This window comes from Chelonoidis abingdonii, chromosome 6 (assembly GCF_003597395.2).
Source record: "Chelonoidis abingdonii isolate Lonesome George chromosome 6, CheloAbing_2.0, whole genome shotgun sequence".
Lineage (NCBI taxonomy): Eukaryota > Metazoa > Chordata > Testudines > Testudinidae > Chelonoidis > Chelonoidis abingdonii.
The window spans coordinates 24162334-24180069 of NC_133774.1; the positions used below are offsets into that span (position 1 = coordinate 24162334).

Sequence of the window (17736 nt, forward strand, 5' to 3'; positions counted from 1 at the left end):
TAGGAAAAAAACTTTCCAACTCACTGGAACAGGTTCCCTAGGGAGGCTGTGGAATCCCAGTCACTGGAGGTTTTTAAAATAGGTTAGACAAACATCTGCCAGGGATAGTCTAGATATACTTAAACCTGCCTCAGCACAGGGGGATAGACTAGATGGCCTCTTGCGGTCCCTCCCAGGCCTAAATTTTTATGATTCACTCATTTCTAGCCTGCTGTTCCCATAGCTTTAGGAGTATTTAGCGTCGAGTCCCAGAATTTGTTTCTTGCTTAGACTGCATATCTCCATTTCTCTTCACTATTTCCTTTAGAATTCTGAAACCAGAGAATACCAATTTTTCCAGAATGGCATGGAAAAAAATCCCCCTTGCTTCTTTTGATCCTTCTCAACCTTCTCAGAAACCCTTCTCTAATATGGTACTAACAATTTAGCAAAGTAATCTACAGATGGTCCAACAAGTCTCACAGAAGAGTAATTTCTACCTGTGTCCAATTCTCTTTTTGGCTTCTTATTGCTGTATTAGGTTCCTATAACCCATACAGCAGTGATCTGGAATTTCCCAGTTGTACTACTTCCCACTGACTGCATATAGGCCTGCCAGGTCACGCGAGCCTCGCAGAATCTTGAAAGCCTTGGCATGGCATGGCAACAAACATTCAGACTTAAATCTGAAAGTTTTTCTTTTGTATGTAGATCTCAGGTTACAACTATTTTCTGGACATGAAGACTGAACTGACTCCTTTCAGAGTTCCAGTAAACTAGAGAGATATAGTTAGTGCTCTACCAAATTCACACTCCATATTGGTCAATTTCAGGGCTAAAGGGTTTTTAAATTAGTCAGTTTCACAATTTCAGATGTTTACATCTGAAATTTCTGTGTTGTAACCATGGAGATCCTGACCCAAAAGGGGACTGTGGGGCAGGAGGATCCCAAAGCTGTTATAAGGTGGTCACAGGATTGCCATACTCGCTTCTGTGCTGCCTTCAGAGAAAATGGGTGGGGGAGAAAGCCTGGATCCTGGGCAGCCCTGAGCCCGGGCAGGAGCCGCAAGGGGTGGCAGCCCAAAGCCCTGGCTGGAGCCCAGGCACTCCCAGCCCCTGCAGGAGCTGCGGGGAGGGAGGAGAGCAAAAACCTGGAGCCTGGGCACCCCAAACCTCTGCAGGAGCCGAAGGGGGCAGTAGCCCCCTGAATGCCAGCAGGAGTCGCACGGCAGAAACCCGGAGCCCAGTTCTGGGGCTGCTGCAGCGCAGAAATAAGGGTATTCCACCCTCACTTCTGCACTGCCTGCGAGGAAGGTCTGATCTCCCCGCAAAACCACTGTACTGGGGAAGGACAAGTCCTGTCCCTCCCCAGGCCTGCTGAACTAGCAGATTTCAGGGAGATCAGGTTTTACAAGGAAGGTCTTATTTCACTGTCCATGATATACTTTTCAAGGCTGTGAAACTGGTTGGGCCCTAGAGTTAATGACACTTAAAAGTTCGCACAGTATTCCTCTCTTGAGCAGAGAAGAATGTCTCCCTTGCTGGAGCGTGAGAGGCATTAAGTATGAACGCTGAATTTAGGTCTCAAACCGTGCCACCTCTTTGTTATTAGAGTATAAAGCCTCTCCTAATACCATTATTTTTAAACTGCAGCAATATATTGTACAAATGGCATTTTTTAAAAACCACATACACAGTAACTGGTCTCTCTCTCCACAGACTTGTGTCATGTTCTTAAGCAATTTGCTCACCCTACTGCTTTCTTTAAGCAAACCTTCTCCCACCCTACAGCTAAAACTTGCCTTTAATTTCCCATTCACACCAACAATATAAAGCTTTAAAACTTGTTTAAACAGGATTTAAACTTTGTGATGGCCAAAATGGGTTAATACTGACTTATACTATTTAATATAACAAAACTGTGTTCAAAAATCCTTTTCTTGTCCAGATCTCTTCCTGTTTGCACTGGCCAGCCAAAGTGTATTTGAACTTGGCAGGCACAGCATATTTTTAAACATACTTAAGTATTGTTAAATTCAATTTACGTAGAAAAAGGTGTGTGTATTTTTAGGCAAGAAAGCTAGTTGAGGCAATGTCTTCTTATTAAGTGTTGGGTAACAGCATGATTTTTGTCCATACATTTATATTTATAAGGGTTATATTATAAAGCTAAGAATAAAAAGCAATTTGTCTGAGGTATCCAAAGAAACATTTTTAAAAAACAAAGCAGCACACTGTTTTGCACTGACCAAAAACGAATTTCATGCACACCACCCACCTGTCTGGTAGTATGATTCTGCTACAGAAGGCTGAGGCTGGGCAGCAGCAGCCACTGCAGCCGCTGCTGCTGTTGGTTGTTGATAGTACTGCTTGCTGTCATAAGCCACAGCTGGGGCAGTGGATCTAACATATGAGTAGGAGTCCTTAAAAAGCATGGAAAACAGAAAGAAAGGACCTGAGTTTCTGCTTAAATATGTCTGGGTCCTGGGATAATTAAAGGCAGCCAAAGGGAGAGAGAGTCTACTGAATTAAGTCAAACACTTCATTTAAAGATGTATATGATTCTAGAGTTAAATAAGCCTTTTATATTTTAAAATCTTTAATCTTAATTTGAGATTAAGAAAAAGAGACTAAGAACAAGAAGTGCTGAACAGTTTTGATGAACATTAACAGACCCAATAAATAACAGCAATTCAATTCTTGCATTTACAAGTATTTTCACATTTTTTCCTTTAGTTATTTCCATTAAGGAACAGAAAGATGCTGCTGTCAGACTGTTTCACTATCACATTTATATTAGAGCAGAAATTCTATATAATTTTAAGAAAACTCACAAGCCTGCTCAAAATGTGTATTTTCACAAAATCCAAGTTTCTGGTTTTTTTCTTAAAAAAAGAAAAGCCCACCAACACTTTCGAGGCATTACAAATTTGATTTAGCATTTTTCCTATTTACAGATAAATTAACTGTACCTTTTGTAAGCGTTCTGTTTTATATCTCATCAACTATTCTGCAGTTCAGAGAATTTCTACTTGGATTTACAGCACTTGTTAAGAAGCTTAAAAAGTAACATTTCATTCCCTAGCAATTTTGGCAACCTTGTATTTTTTTTCCCCTCTTTGTTTAAGACTCCTTTTTTCTCTGTCTGTGCATCAACATCTAGTAGCAGGTATATGCACTGCTCCTGTAATTATTACGATGTTTTAACTAATTGCTGCTTCAGACCATTGGAAAGAGCTTGCTTGTTTTTCAGGACTCTAACCAGAAGTGGCTACTAAAAAAAAAAAAAAAAAAAAAAAAAAAAAAATCTATAGAGGGAAAAATTAAACAATCATTAATACGACCAAGGCCTTCTAAAGTGCTTTTCATCAAAGCAAAGTAAGTATTTTAAAACTAGAAGGCACCCCTAATAGATATTTTTATATCGTGGAAATCCTCTCTCCCTCTACAAAGCAGATGTCATACTGCCATTCTTGGTGTAACTTTCCTCACAGTCCCTTGGTTATATGCCTCAACCCTGACTTGGAGAAGAGGACATGCCACCTCCACAATTTTTGGCCTCTGTAGAAGATACCAACAAGCTTGCTAAACTTGATGGTAGTTTTTAATGATTTGGGCATTTGCCCAGCGGGAACTAGACAGATCATCAAACTCATTTCACACAGATCACCAAACATCCATCAAACAAATTTTGATCACTACCAACCCAAGATGAATTCAAAGTGGCACTTACCTGGTAGTTTTGTGTAGTGACCGGAGGAGGTGGTGGTGGGGCTTCCTGTTGTCTTTGGGTATAACCGTAATCTGTCGCCGTGTGTGCCGTAGGATAACCTCCATAGGCAGCAGCTGTAGCAGCAGCTGCAACAGCTACTGGTGCAGGCCTGGCTACAGCAACTGTAGCTGCTGCTGGGGCATATGCAGCAGTAACCGTGTGTGCAGCTACTGGAGCCTGATGGACAGTGTAGCTAGCAACTGTAGTTGGATGGGAATAGGCTACACCCGAAGCTGGCTGCTGGCTATATTGGGAAAGGACAGTAAGTATTACCCATCGCGTAACAAGTCCATTAGTTCAACAGCTAAACATGTTAGACTGATACCTAAATATTTCATTCAATTTCAAAATACCAGAACAGTCTTAAAACTAAGCTTTGAATAATCCCGCAGAGGTCTACAGGTTTACATGAAGCACTCATTTATTTTATTTATAGGCTTTTTTATGGCACTCATTATTTAAGTATCACTACACATTGAAGTGCTTATGGCTGAAACATTAAACAAAACGGGGACCCATCCGATAAAGGTAAACCTTTTGGCACTGGCAGACAATCTCTTCATTTGAAACAGTAAAGAGATCTCAAATCATCAGATTTTGCATGATACGGAAGTACTGCAATAGTTCTTTGGGTAGCATATTTGACAACACCCTGCACTGAAAAAAGAGCGACTTCTTCTGTGAAAGCTATTATTGAACTCTTCCATCTTGCATGGCATTTTCCCGGGCAAAGTACAGGATTCCTTTTATGCTACTGGAGTTGTAAGACTAATTACTTCACCAAAAAATATACCACCCTATGTAGGTCTGGTGACTCAACAGCTGAATGAAGGAGAGTGACTTTTAAAATGTTCTCATTAAAAGCCAGTGCAAAAATCCCTAAAGTCAATAGGGAGAGACTTATGAAACTAATTTCTGATGAGGGAGTCCCCCTCCAAATGTTGACATTAGATAGATAGGCCACTGTATCTAGAAAAAACTAAGAAAAGATGTACTAACAAAAGGTCTGGCAGCCAAATGAAGTGTACTATAGAAATGAGTGTGCAGAGTCTATCCGGATTCTTCCAATCTTCAGAGAATGCTGTAAGACTCATCTGTTTCCCCACCTTTGCAGCAGGTGCATGCACGAAGCAGTGTACCAGTAAGTATTAACTAACAAGAGGCAGATATTAACAGTCCAGTGAGAGAAGGATGGTCTCAGAAGTTGCAGTGATTATTTGAAGGGTAGAATCTAGTAACTGTTATTGCTCTATTTTGATTTGTAAATATGTACAGTGCATTATACAAAATGCCTAAGACTTTAGGTAGGTTAATTTAAAAATATAAATAAATTAGTAAAATAATTATTGCCAAGAAGTCAGTATTTATTACAACCCGGAAAAGAAATGGGGATTACAAAACAAAAGCTAGGAACTTTTATTTGACATAACAGCCCATGCACCAGCATGATTTGTTTCCTGCACTTTCATCCAGTAACACTATTAATTACTCACACCACCTACATGAGGATACTATTATCTCTTTTATAAACTGGGAAATCAAAGCAGACACATTAAATGCTTTGGCTAAAACAGCATACCGAGACAGCGGCCGAGATGATGATTTGTCATTTTGGGTTTGCTTAGATGCCAGAGAGATAACACCTAGCTAAAGTTTCCAATAGTCAGTCTGGCACTAACTGTCAAAAATCATATTTCTTCTTGTCTATGGGTATGCTTACTGCTTCTATAACTTGTCGGTATTTATGCTTGGTCAAAATTTATCAGGAGAAAAATGCTGTATGATTCTGTCATTTTAATGTCAAAACTGCATTTAGTCTACATATCAAAATGGCATTCCAATACCAGTGGAAAGATGTAGTGAAATATACTGCCAATTTTGGCAAGTCCAAGTAAATACAGCAGTTATATTTTAAAAAGTCAAGCAGAATGTTTAAAACATTGCTTGTTATGATTATACAGAAACGTAAAGATGTATTAAGAACTTTAATTTTAATAAAATGCCCTTTAGTTATCCTTTTATAAAAACAGTAGCACACATCTTTAGTTTGCAATGAACATCCAACTGTATGATCAATTAGTTCAAAATCACACAAATCAAATTAAACTAAGGTAAAAAAATAAAAAAAATGCTATCTTTCAAGTGAAGGGGATTCTGAACAGGGAAGTGCAGAGTTAACTATGTGGGATGGGTCTCTACCAGGACAACCTCCTACAGTATTTAGGCACAAGAAAAGTGAGCATTTGGAAAGAACAGAATGAACCTTTTTAGCACAGTGAATAATACCCACGCACACAAAATTTATAGGAGAAAGTGATATGATAATATAATAAAGGGTGGAATATCACAAAAATCCTTTGAAATCACCTGGCTTTCTTCTTGCTGAATACAGTACTAGATTTCTAAGAAGAAATCAAGAAATTACAGAAGTAAGCTCCAATTTATCATATTTAATATATTTCTTATTTTGCCAAATATAATACAGTCCTGAAACTATAAACACTGAGATAGTATTTTGATGCCATTAGTTGCACAGGACACAAAGCAAAAATTAAATAATTGGATGAAGTTTTTTTTGTGTGTTGTAGAAGTTCAAACTTGATGCTCAAAAAAACCTATAATTTTCATTGAAAAACAGATGTTACAGTCCCTTCAGTAACTCCAGCAAGTTTATATTTCTGAAAGACAGTCTAGGTTGGTTGGCACTCCCTACTACTCAAAAACGTAATTTAATCACTAAAAGCCCAATCCTGTTCCACGTAAATCAATGCAGGGATGTGCCACTGACTTAAATGGAAGCATGATCAAGCCCACATTTTCCTTCAAGTCTCCCTCACTGCAATGTTCAGAGTCATGGGGGCAAGAAACAGGCTGGAGACAGTTGCTACCACTACTTGAGAATGGTTCCTGCTGCTTCTCAGACAAGTCTACGCTACAAAATGAACTCGATTTAAGTTACGTTGACATACAGCCACCACAGTAATTAAATTGGTTTTGCACCTCCATGCTAACTCCTTCTGTTGGCAGGGTGTCCCCTCACCAGGATCACTTGCACTGATTTAACTATCAGTGTGGGGCACTGGCAGCCCGAGCCCTATCATGGTTTCAGGCTGTCAGCCCTGGTGTGGCTGGAGTCCAGGCTGTCAGTTGGAACAGTCTGATATAAGCAACACAGCACCTACCCTGACACCATGTTGACCTAACTAAATCAAACTAAGCTCTATGCCTCTTGCGGAGCAGGAGCAGATCAGTCTGGGAGGGGTGGCTTCTGGTGGTAAAAGGTGAGAACTGCTACTCAGGCTATGTCTACACTACGCGCCGTTTCGGAGCGTTAAAATCGATTGCTCGGGGTTCGAAATATCGCATCTGGTCTAGACGGGATATATCGAACCCAGAGCGCGCTTAGATCGATTCCGGAACTCCACCAAAACAAACGGAGTTCCGGATTCGACATGGCGAGCTGCGCACATCGATCCCGCGCGGTGAAGACCGGTGAGTAAATCGATTTTAGATGTTCGATTTCAGCTACGCTATTCTCGTAGCTGAAATTGCGTATCTAAAATCGATTTTCGCGCGTAGTCTAGACGGGGCCTCAGAGTCATTAGATCAGGCTACAAACAGCTGCCTGTTTAGCAATACAGAATTGTGCATGTGGAAATAACAGAGATTTCCTGAATTTGAGAGAAGTTGTTCATGAGATCAGAAGCAGCTACTAAAAATAAGCTAAATCATGAAATGCTCAAAAATGTTGAGAGTGGGCAACTCTTGTAGTAAAGCTTCATTATTGTTTAAGTTATATTACAATACCACTGCTCACATACAAGTTAGCTTCATACCTATCAAAATAAGGTTTTTTTCAAAATGGTATCTTGATTTTTTTTAAATCTCATTTGTAACTAGAAACCAATTTCCTAGTCAATAGTGAGTTTAACAAGGTGGATCCTAATCTGAAAAATATTTAGTGCTTGGCAAAAACAGTTGTCTTGTAATGGTAAAGAATTAACAGCCCTAGTCATGTGATTTCTAAGGCTACTAAGGTTCTATTACCATGCTTACTTTAGCAAACCTGTTCCCCTTGCTTCTGCAACATCATGCAGAGCTAGTGATCGAGTTTGCAAGAATATAGGCAAGTATTCTGGATGAAGTGACAGCTTCTTAGTAAGATTCTAAAAATTGCCTGTCAATCATTACAGTTTTAGCATTCTGAAGAACTCACCACACTTCCCTGGAATCTTCAAATCTGGCTCAGTACTAACAAAAATCCCTCTATGGTTCTTTTACTTTATCACAACTGGCCCCTATTTAACAAGTGTCACACTTCACTGATTCTACTTCTCAGAACTCCCTCTCTGTCATAGGTTATTTTGTTGTTCATATGGCTATGACCCACAAGATGTGCATTAACAAGGTATGGTGCACACTGTGGGTATATTGTAATCGACCCCCCCACAAAACCACCAATAACCTAATGTCACACATCCTGACACGGCTCACTCATCATTGATATGATTACCCACACCTTCCTGCATGTGAAATACAGATGGACATCTTAAAGTTCTGAGAAAGTAAAAAAAAGGCACAGGGGTAAAGCAAATGGGTAGTTCTGCAGAACCTCAAATGGCTTTGATTCTCGTCCAATCAGGGGAATCTACAGAAGCAATTATCAAAGGAGAATTTCAGTTACACTGCAATTTTGAGTCCAACTTCTTTTCAACCCACTCATTCCTATCTTAATTTCCACCCCACAAATCATTTGATTACTTCTGGATTATCTACTTTCTGCTCTCTTGGTTTGCTTAAAACCTAGAGTCCCGATCCACAACAATTTGTCTTTCCAAAGGATACTAGATAAATGGATACATTTTCTCATTTAATTTTAAAAGGATCTCACTATCTGAGGGTACTGTAGATCAGTGGTTTTCAAATTTTTTTTTCTGGGGACCCAATTTAAGAAAACTGTTCATGCCCGGAACTCAAGGGAGCTGGGGATGAGAGGCTCCGGGTGTTTGGGGGGGCACTCAGGGCTGGGGGCAGGGGATTCAGATGCAGGAGGGGGTCAGGGCTCTGGGCTGGGGGGTGCAAGAAGAGGCTCCGGGTTTTGCAGGGATCAGGGCTGGGGCAGGGATTGGGGTGCAGACTTATCTCCGGCAGCTCCCACTTAGTGGTGCAGCTGGAGTACAGAGGCAGGCTTCCCACCTCCAGGCACCGCGGACCACCTCCAGTGGCCAGCGGCAGGTCCGGCTTCTGAGGTACACAGCTCTTGCCTGCAGGCACTGCTCCCCTACCCTCAGCTCCCATTGGCCGCAAAGTGGCTGATGGGATTTTGGAGCCAGTGCTCGGGGTGGGGGCACAGTGCAGGGCCCCGTGGCCCCCATGCCTAGAAGCCAGACCCACTGCTGACCACTTCCGGAGTGCAGTGCAGTGTCGGAACAGGCAGGCACTAGCCTGCCTTAGCTGGCCAGCACTGCCGATGGGACTTCTAAGGTCCCGGTTGGCGATGCTGACCAGAGAGACCCAGTGCCTTCCATGCTGCGACCCAGTACTAGGTTGTGACCCAAACTTTGAAAAACACTGCTTTAGATGCTCTTTAGCCATTCCTTGCTCCTATCCCCAGTGGTCATATAGGCAGAGACCAAACCTGGGGACATTTCCTTCCTTATGTGAGTTATTGCAAAACTTGCCTCCAAAGGCTCTGCAAGCAATGTTTGCATTTGACAGATTATAATGTTCCTCCAGAAAGTCACCTATGTGTTTTAGACAATTTTCTTAAGGGCAGGAGTCAATGAGAGTCAATAGTGTAATAATATTGAAAAAAAAGCAAACATTTTCTGAGATGTATTAGCAGGAGTGTTGTAAGCAAGACGCAAATAGTAATAATTCTTCTCTACTCAGGACTGATTAGGCCTCTATCGTAGTACTGTGTCCAACTCTGGCCACCCCACTTTGGGAAAGATGTAGACAAACTGGAGAAAGTCTAAAGAAAAGCAACAAAAATGACTGGAAGTCTCAAAAACATGACCCATGAGAAAAGATTAAAAAAACTGGGTATGTTTAGTCTGGAGAAGAGAAGACTGAGTGGGGCATAACAGTTTTCAAGTATGTAAGAGGTTTTTATAAAGAGGAAGGTATTAAACTGTTCTCCTTATCCACTGTGGACAGGAAAAGTAGTAATGGGCTTGAATTGCAGCAAGGGAGATTTAGGTTAGACAGTAGGAAAAGCTTCCTAACTGTAAAGTAGTTAAGCACTGGAGCTAATTGTCTACAAAGGCCATGGAATCTTTGTCACTGGAGGAGTTTAAGAACAGGTTGGACAAACATCTGTCAGGGATGGAATGGATAATACTTAATCCTGCCTCAATGAAGGGGACTGGATTAAATGACCTACTGAGGTCCCTTCTAGTCCTATATTTCTATTATCTCTGACTACTTTGCTGGGTTGGAGCATCTGTGATTTTGCTAACTGTGTTAATAAAAATTAGGGCTGTTGATTAATCGCAGTTAACTCACATGATTAAACAAAAAAATTAATCGTGGTTAATCACACTGTTAAACAATAGAATATCAATTGAAATTTATTAAATATTTTTGATGTTTTTCTACATTTTCAAATATATCGATTTAAACTACAACACAGAGTACAAAGTGTACAGTGCTCACTTTATATCTGTAGTGCTGCAGCACAATCTCTTTACCATGAAAGTGCAACTTACAAATGTAGGTTTTTTTGTTACATAACTGCACTCAGAAATAAAACAATGTAAAAGTTTAGGACCTACAAATCCACTCAGTCCTATTTCTTGTTCAGCCAACCGCTAAAACAAACAAGTTTGTTTACATTTACAGGAGATAATGCTACCCACTTCTTATTTACACCACCAGAAAGTGAGAACAGGCATTCGTATGGCACTGTTGTAGCTGGCGTCGCAAGATATTTACATACCACATGTGCTGAAGATTCATACATCTCTTCATGCTTTGGCCATCCTTAAGGACATGTTTCCATGCTGATGATGCGTGGAAAAAAAGTGTGTTAATTAAATTTGTGAAGGAACTCCTTGGGGGAGAATTGTATGTCTCCTGCTGTTTTGCCCGCATTCTGCCATGTATATGTTATAACAGTCTCAGATGATGAACCAGCACATGTTGTTCATTTTAAGAACACTTTCACTGCAGATTTGCAAAATGCAAAGAAGATACCAATGTGAAATTTCTAAAGATAGCTACAGCACTCGATCCAAGATTTAAGAATCTGAAGTGCCTTCCAAAATCTGAGAGGGATGAGGTATGGTGCATGCTTTCAGAAGTCTTAAAACATCAGCACTCTGATGCTGAAACTACAGAATTAGAACCACCAAAAAAGAAAATCAACCTTCTGACAGTGACATCTGACTCAGTGATCCGATTTCAGATGATGAAAATGAACATGCATTGGTCTGCACCGCTTTGGATTGTTATCAAGCAGAACCCGCCATCAGCATGGATATACGTCCTCTGGAATGGTGGTTGACGCATCAAGGGACATTTGAATCTTTAGTGCTTTTGGCAAGTAAATATCTTGTGATGCCAGCTACAACAATGCCATGTAAATGCCTGTTCTCACTTTCAGGTGACATTGTAAAAAAGAAGCAAGCAGCATTATCTCCGGCAAATGTAAAACTTGTTTACCTGAGCAATAGGCTGAACAAGAAGTAGGACTGAGTGAAGTTGTAGGCTCTAAACTTTTACATTGTTTTGTGACTGAATGCAGGTTTGTTTGTTTTTTACATAATTCTACATTCGTAAGTTCAACTTTCATGATAAAGAGATTGCACTACATTACTTGTATTAGGTGAATTGGAAAATACTATTTTTGTTTTTTACAGTGCGAATATTTGTAATAAAAATAAACATAAAGTGAGCACTGTACACTTTGTATTCTGTGCTGTAACTGAAATTGATATATCTGAGAACGTAGAAAACACCCCAAAATATTTAAATACATGGTATTCTATTATTAACAGTGTAATTAATTGCAATTAATTTTTTTAATCAGTAAAAAAAAGCCCTAATAAAAATGTTATAAAGTCAAGAGACCACTCCTAACTGATAGTGTCTCTGCTGTTGACATCATAACCCTCATAGTGACTCCAATACTTCTGGCTTTGATCATGAGGCGGGACCCTGCCAAACCACAGAATGGTAAATTGGGGTTTCTGATTAACAACATATTATCAATAAATCAGTCAACAAAATCGAGCTAGAGCAAGGGTTATTTTTATATTTCTATACTGAAATGACTACAGGAAGAATTGTCAGTGGCCTACTATAACCTTGCCCCGTTTTCTTCCCTGACATTGGCCTTACCTGAAAGCAAAACAAGGACTTCCTGCAGCATAAAAGCAGGTCTTTTACGGTTAGAAAGTACTGTGGTTTATTAACTATTGTTAATTACAATGTTAACGCAACATTTATTGTCTTGCAAAGTCTCTGTTCTGATTGGTCAGAAAACAACTTTTTGGGAAGCAAGCTCTGAGGAGTCTTTGATGGCTACATTTAAGGCATCTATGAACTAACTGGGCAGAACACACATTAGTAAACTTCTTTAAATCTGCAGCAATTTCTGGAAAAGCAGCTCACTTTTCAGAAAGAATATGGTCTATATACTATTTCTGTGAGAGGATACAACAGGGGTCGGCAGCCTTTCAGAAGTGGTGTGCCGAGTCTTCCATTTATTCACTCTAATTTAAGGTTTCACGAGCCGGTAAAACATTTTAACATTTTTAGAAGGTCTCTTTCTGTAAGTCTATAATACATAACTAAACTATTGTTGTATGTAAAGTAAATAAGGTTTTCAAAATGTTTAAGAAGCTTTATTTAAAATTAAATTAAAATGCGGAGTCCCCCAGACCGGTGGCCAGGATCCGGGCAGTGAGAGAGCCACTGAAAATCAGCTCGAGTGCTGCCTTTGGCACGCATGCCATAGGTTGCCTACCCCTGAGATACAATGTGGTAAGACTTAATCTAATGTGTGCTTGCATGCAATAAACTTTAGCGTTGCTGTCACTCCATTTGTCTACAAATCTGAGCACTGAAAGAGCTCTTATCAAACTAAAGACAATCAAACGATTGAATTATTTTTACAATTTTAGTCTTATGGAAATATTATTTTGCTTTATAATTAAGGTTGGAACTAAGCAAATTTTGACTCTACCCAAACTCCCTCAGACAACAGGACTTTCAAAATAAGTCTCATATAGGTGCTCTCCTGCCAGGAGAAGGATGAAATTCCTCTTGGAAACAGTCACTAAATGAGTTATTAATCAATGACTATCAAATGTTAATATTGATGCAACTTTTTATAAGGATTATAGCAAAAGTGATTGTTTTCTATGCTATAAAAAACACCCCCAACATTTGAAAAGGTACTACATTTTGGGAAAAAATGAGAGACCCTTTATTCTACTCTGTGGATGACCAAGTTCAGCTGTATTTCCAAGGGCAGGCCTCAAGAAATATAGGAAGTGTCATACTGGATCAAACCCACCATCCAACTAGTCCAGCATCCTGTCTGCAACACTAATCCCAGCCAGATGCCTTGGAGGAATGTCCCAGAACTACCTACGTAGATGTGGAATAATCTGTCTCCCCATGAAAATATCATTCTAATCCCCAACATTAAGAGACCGGTTTAAGCCCCAACATATGAAGTGTATCTCTCTTCCAAAATGTTGTTATAACTACTTCAAATATTCTTATCATTCATATAAATACCCAATCCTCCTTTGAATTTTGCTATATTTTTGGTCTCAATGACATTCTATAGCAATGAGTTCCACAGTCTAATTAGGAATTGAATGAAAAGGTGTTTTCTTTCATCAGTTTTCCTGCCTTTTAATTGAATACCTCGTTCCTGAAGTATGAGAGAAGACAAACAGAAGCTCTCACTGTCTCTTCACCATTTATTATTTTGCATAATTTTATCATGTTCCTTCTTAGTGATCACCTTTCAAATCTAAGCATCTCAATTTTTATGAACTTCTCCATGCTATTATTCTTGTTGGCCTTTTCAGAATCACATTTAATTCTGTAATTCTTTTTAAGATGGAATGACCATTAATGCACGTTGTACGCCAGATGAAGGCAAACCACTGATTTTAGCACGATATTTTCTCCATCCCATTCTTTATGCATCCTGATAGATTTCCTTTTTGACTGCAGCTGCACACGGAGAACTCGATGATATCTCCTTCCTATACAGTCACTGATTTTATGAAAGAATCTTTTGCCAGTAGCGGTATTTGATACATACCATAACTACCCAGGAAAAAGGAAAAACAATGGTTGTGGTACTCTGCCTAGTAGATGCATCACATTTTGTTTTACAATTTTTTTTTTAAATTAAGAATTTATATGAGCATAATGAAAACCTCAACTCTGAAGATACTTCCTGTTTGGCACTGATACTGAAAAATGTAGGTTTACTGTACAGTGCAAGAGGCTCCATCAATATGAAAAATTCCAGTCAATTTGATAAGACAGTCTATATTTCCCATCCCAAAGTATGGTGTAGTTTTTTTCTGGGCACCATTACGTTGTTTCACCCTAGAATTTGTTGCATTTAAATACACCGCTACCTCGATATAACACCACCCGATATGACACGAATTTGGATATAACGTAGTAAAGCAGTGCTCCGGGTGGGGCGGGGACGGGGCTGCGCACTCCAGTGGATCAAAGCAAGTTCAACATAACACAGTTTCACCTATAACGCGGTAAGATTTTTTTGGCTCCCAAGGACAGCGTTATATCGAGGTAGAGGTGTAGCAGGTAAAGTTTTAAACATGGACCACATTGGGTATTGCTGTTGCCAACTCAAAAGTTAAGTCCATATTAAGCCTTATTTTGACCTTGCCACCTCTAAACTCTAACTTTAGTAAGCTGTTTCTAAGGTAAAATTTATTCTAAAGAAAAAAAGTTTGTGTCCAACCCTCAGAAATAACCCTATTTTTCAAACCTGCAAGTCATGATTTTTCAATCCCAGTTTGACAAAATGCAAACAAGATACCAATGTGTAATTTCTAAAGATACAGACTATAAACCCACAAACTCACATGCACATAGATGCTTGCAAGCAGTATGGTTTAGAACAAAGCTAGATTTAAATAAAAGTTATTTGTAACGATCATTATTAACTGGAACGTCATCAGCCAAGACACTATAATGGACTACACATGGATTTATGCACTAAACTACCTTACTGCCATTACTATTAGACACAGATGTTCTTGCCCCAGAAAAGTACAGAGTAAGAGAGAAGAACTCTTGCACTGAAGTTGCTTGCTCAGCCAAAAATCTAAACTTTACTAAGCAGGCACCTTCTGTCATGAGACTCCCTCCCTCTAGCTCATTGTCCAGATCCTAACAGAAATCTGACAAGTTCTCAAATCTCTAGCACTTAAAGATATCTGTGCATTGATACATGCACCCATGCAAAACTTTAATAGTTAAAGTGCACAAGAAGATTCCAGTGACATATAACGGTGTGTGTGGATCTGTATGCCAGGGTGATGCAGACTGGAGAGTGGATGACAATGAGCCCCCCCAAAAACACTTCATCTCCTTTATCTCTTCATTGACAAAAAGTTGAGAAATTTTTACTTATTCATTTTTAATTAACCCAAAGGTAATTCATGCAAGGTAGCTAACCTCAAGCAAAATTCCAGTAGAGACAAGGCACCTGTAATTTTTAATCACAAGGTAGCTAGGGAAGATCAACACTATACTTCCTCTGCCCATGTCAAGCCTTCTCCTAGTTTACCTTGCAGTAAATAACTACAGGTGCCTTGTCTCCATAAAGATTTTACGGAAGGACAGCCAATGTGCATTACTTATTCCACCATAAAAAACATACTATTTTTCTTTAAAGCAGTGAAGTCAAGTCTAAGGGCATTTCTTCACTACAGAGCTAACCTGAGTTCTTACTCAAGTGGTGACCCTAACAATCTCCTCCCGCCTGCCACTTTTGTTCACCCACAAAAACATCTGACTAACATTTATTGGTACTTTCAACCTGAGCTAGCTGGCCCATTTAGGACTGTACGTTAGAGCCTAAGTGCAGCACTTCACAGCTTTCTCAATGTCTTGTGGCAGAAGCTGAACCCAGACAAGACAGAGGTAATGCTAGCAAGAAGAGGAAAATATGAAGGAGACTTCTCCAATACAACAACCCAATCCATCCAAGGCATTTGATGTCAGATTGTTAAATTATTCTATAGCCTTAGGGTCTTGTAGATTCTGCTCTGCACTTGAACACTGAAACAGTCACAGTGCTAAAAGAGATCTCTCATCTGTGGCTCACCAGAAGATCTCACCCAATTCTGGCTACAGTTGTTAAGCCCAGCACAGATCACTACAATTATTTTTTTATCTAAAAATAAGAAAGCTCCAAGAAAGATCACCTTACCAGTTCACTACTCTCTGCACTGAAGGAATATAGTCCTGTTCAAGGTCACTGAACTAGTTCTAGTTTGAAAAATTGCCTCTCTCTCTCTGTAGCTATGACCTCTTTTACTGAAACAGTGAAACTGTCAACCAACAGTGAAAGATGCAAGATGTTCACAGAAGCCAGACCAAGACTTTGGAACTTAATGCCACATGAAATAAGGAATATCACTAACTTCTTCATATTTGGAGCCAAATGAAAACCCCACTTCTTTGCCTAAGCTTTCCCTCAATAGTACCCTCTCTCACATACCAACAGACACACACTTCTACAGTCGATAGTAATTAAAACAAGAATCTAACATTGCCTCTTGTCAGCAGGGAAGTGATTATGCTATTGTCATTTATACTCAACACACTCAGATACAATGGCGATAGGTGCCGATATAAGAACCTGGGCAAATAGTGGATCAGGGAGCTCAGGGCCACAAATGGGAAGGATTGCTTCACAAGGTACCATATATACTTATGAACTCCCAACATATCCCATCATAGTTTATGTTACTATTTCTTTGAATGCTGAAAGAGTTTTACGTTGCAAATCAAAGTCTGTAAACTGAATGTGTGTGTGACAATACCATTAACAGAATGTACAAACTATAAAGCTAATGGAGTATCTACAGCAGTTACCTTAACTGGTCATTTCAATAATGTAATGTTTTTCCCGTGTAAACTGTAATGTTACAACTATAAAGTTTGTGTAAATGGTTTTGAATGAAGGCTATATAGAAATGACTAATGGGCAGTAGGAAATTATAAGTAGTGGTGTAAGAGTGAAGGAAATAAAAACACTTCTACTCCATTATATGTGTGTGTGTGTGAAATGTGGGCACTTGGCCCGTTTCCTCGTCTGCCTTCAGTTTACAAATGTACACTTGCAGCTGGTTTACGTATTATATGTTCAAAATCTTACTTCATCTCCTACTTATCAATGCAAGGGACTTCTATGCTTTTTTAATCACCTAATGAGTTCAGGGAGGTACACTGTGTTCCATAGTTTTATGTGTAAGTGATGTTATGAACAGTTGCACAACACAGTAATCTTGAACTACCTGAACTCAGGCCCTCACTCCTAAAAAGACTTACTTCACCTTCTACATTTGTATTTTTTAAAAATAAGTGTTATAATTTCAGATTTTTTAAAATACTTTTGATTCACCTGTCATACAAAGAATGTTAATATTTAGTTATGAAATGAAGCTAGATTAGGCAATAAACTAGGTTCACAGCAATACTGATAGCACACAAACAATTTCTATTCCAGTTACATTTTCATCTTCCTCTAACTTTTTGTCATCAATTTTAACAAACTGAGGAATTACCTAGTTTATTTATACTTTGACACAGTAGTTCTTATGTAATATATCCATCATTTTTCTGTTGAAAAACTGTATATTTAATCAGTGTACTTGGGATGCTAACAGGGTTGGTACTTGGTCTCATTTTAAAAATCTGTTCTGAATTAAAGGGAAAAGATACCCCCCAGCACCTGACAAATGTAGAAC

The 17736-nt window shown here is 39.2% G+C and overlaps 1 protein-coding gene and 1 non-coding gene across 4 annotated transcripts in view; both read right to left on the reverse strand.

Moving 5' to 3' along the window:
* The window catches only part of ZFR (zinc finger RNA binding protein), a 49606-nt gene that overhangs the window by 28453 nt on the left and 3417 nt on the right, over nucleotides 1–17736 (reverse strand). For all 3 annotated transcript variants that reach the window (XM_032771258.2, XM_032771257.2, XM_032771259.2), the window contains exons 3-4: nucleotides 3713–3995; nucleotides 2258–2402 (exon numbers count right to left, since the gene is read on the reverse strand). In XM_032771258.2, the coding sequence (XP_032627149.1) occupies nucleotides 2258–2402; nucleotides 3713–3995 (428 nt within the window). The remainder of the gene's footprint in view (nucleotides 1–2257; nucleotides 2403–3712; nucleotides 3996–17736) is intronic.
* LOC116819498 (small nucleolar RNA SNORA66) lies at nucleotides 7733–7869 on the reverse strand. The gene has a single exon (XR_004372423.1). It is a non-coding gene; the product is annotated as a small nucleolar RNA SNORA66 (small nucleolar RNA).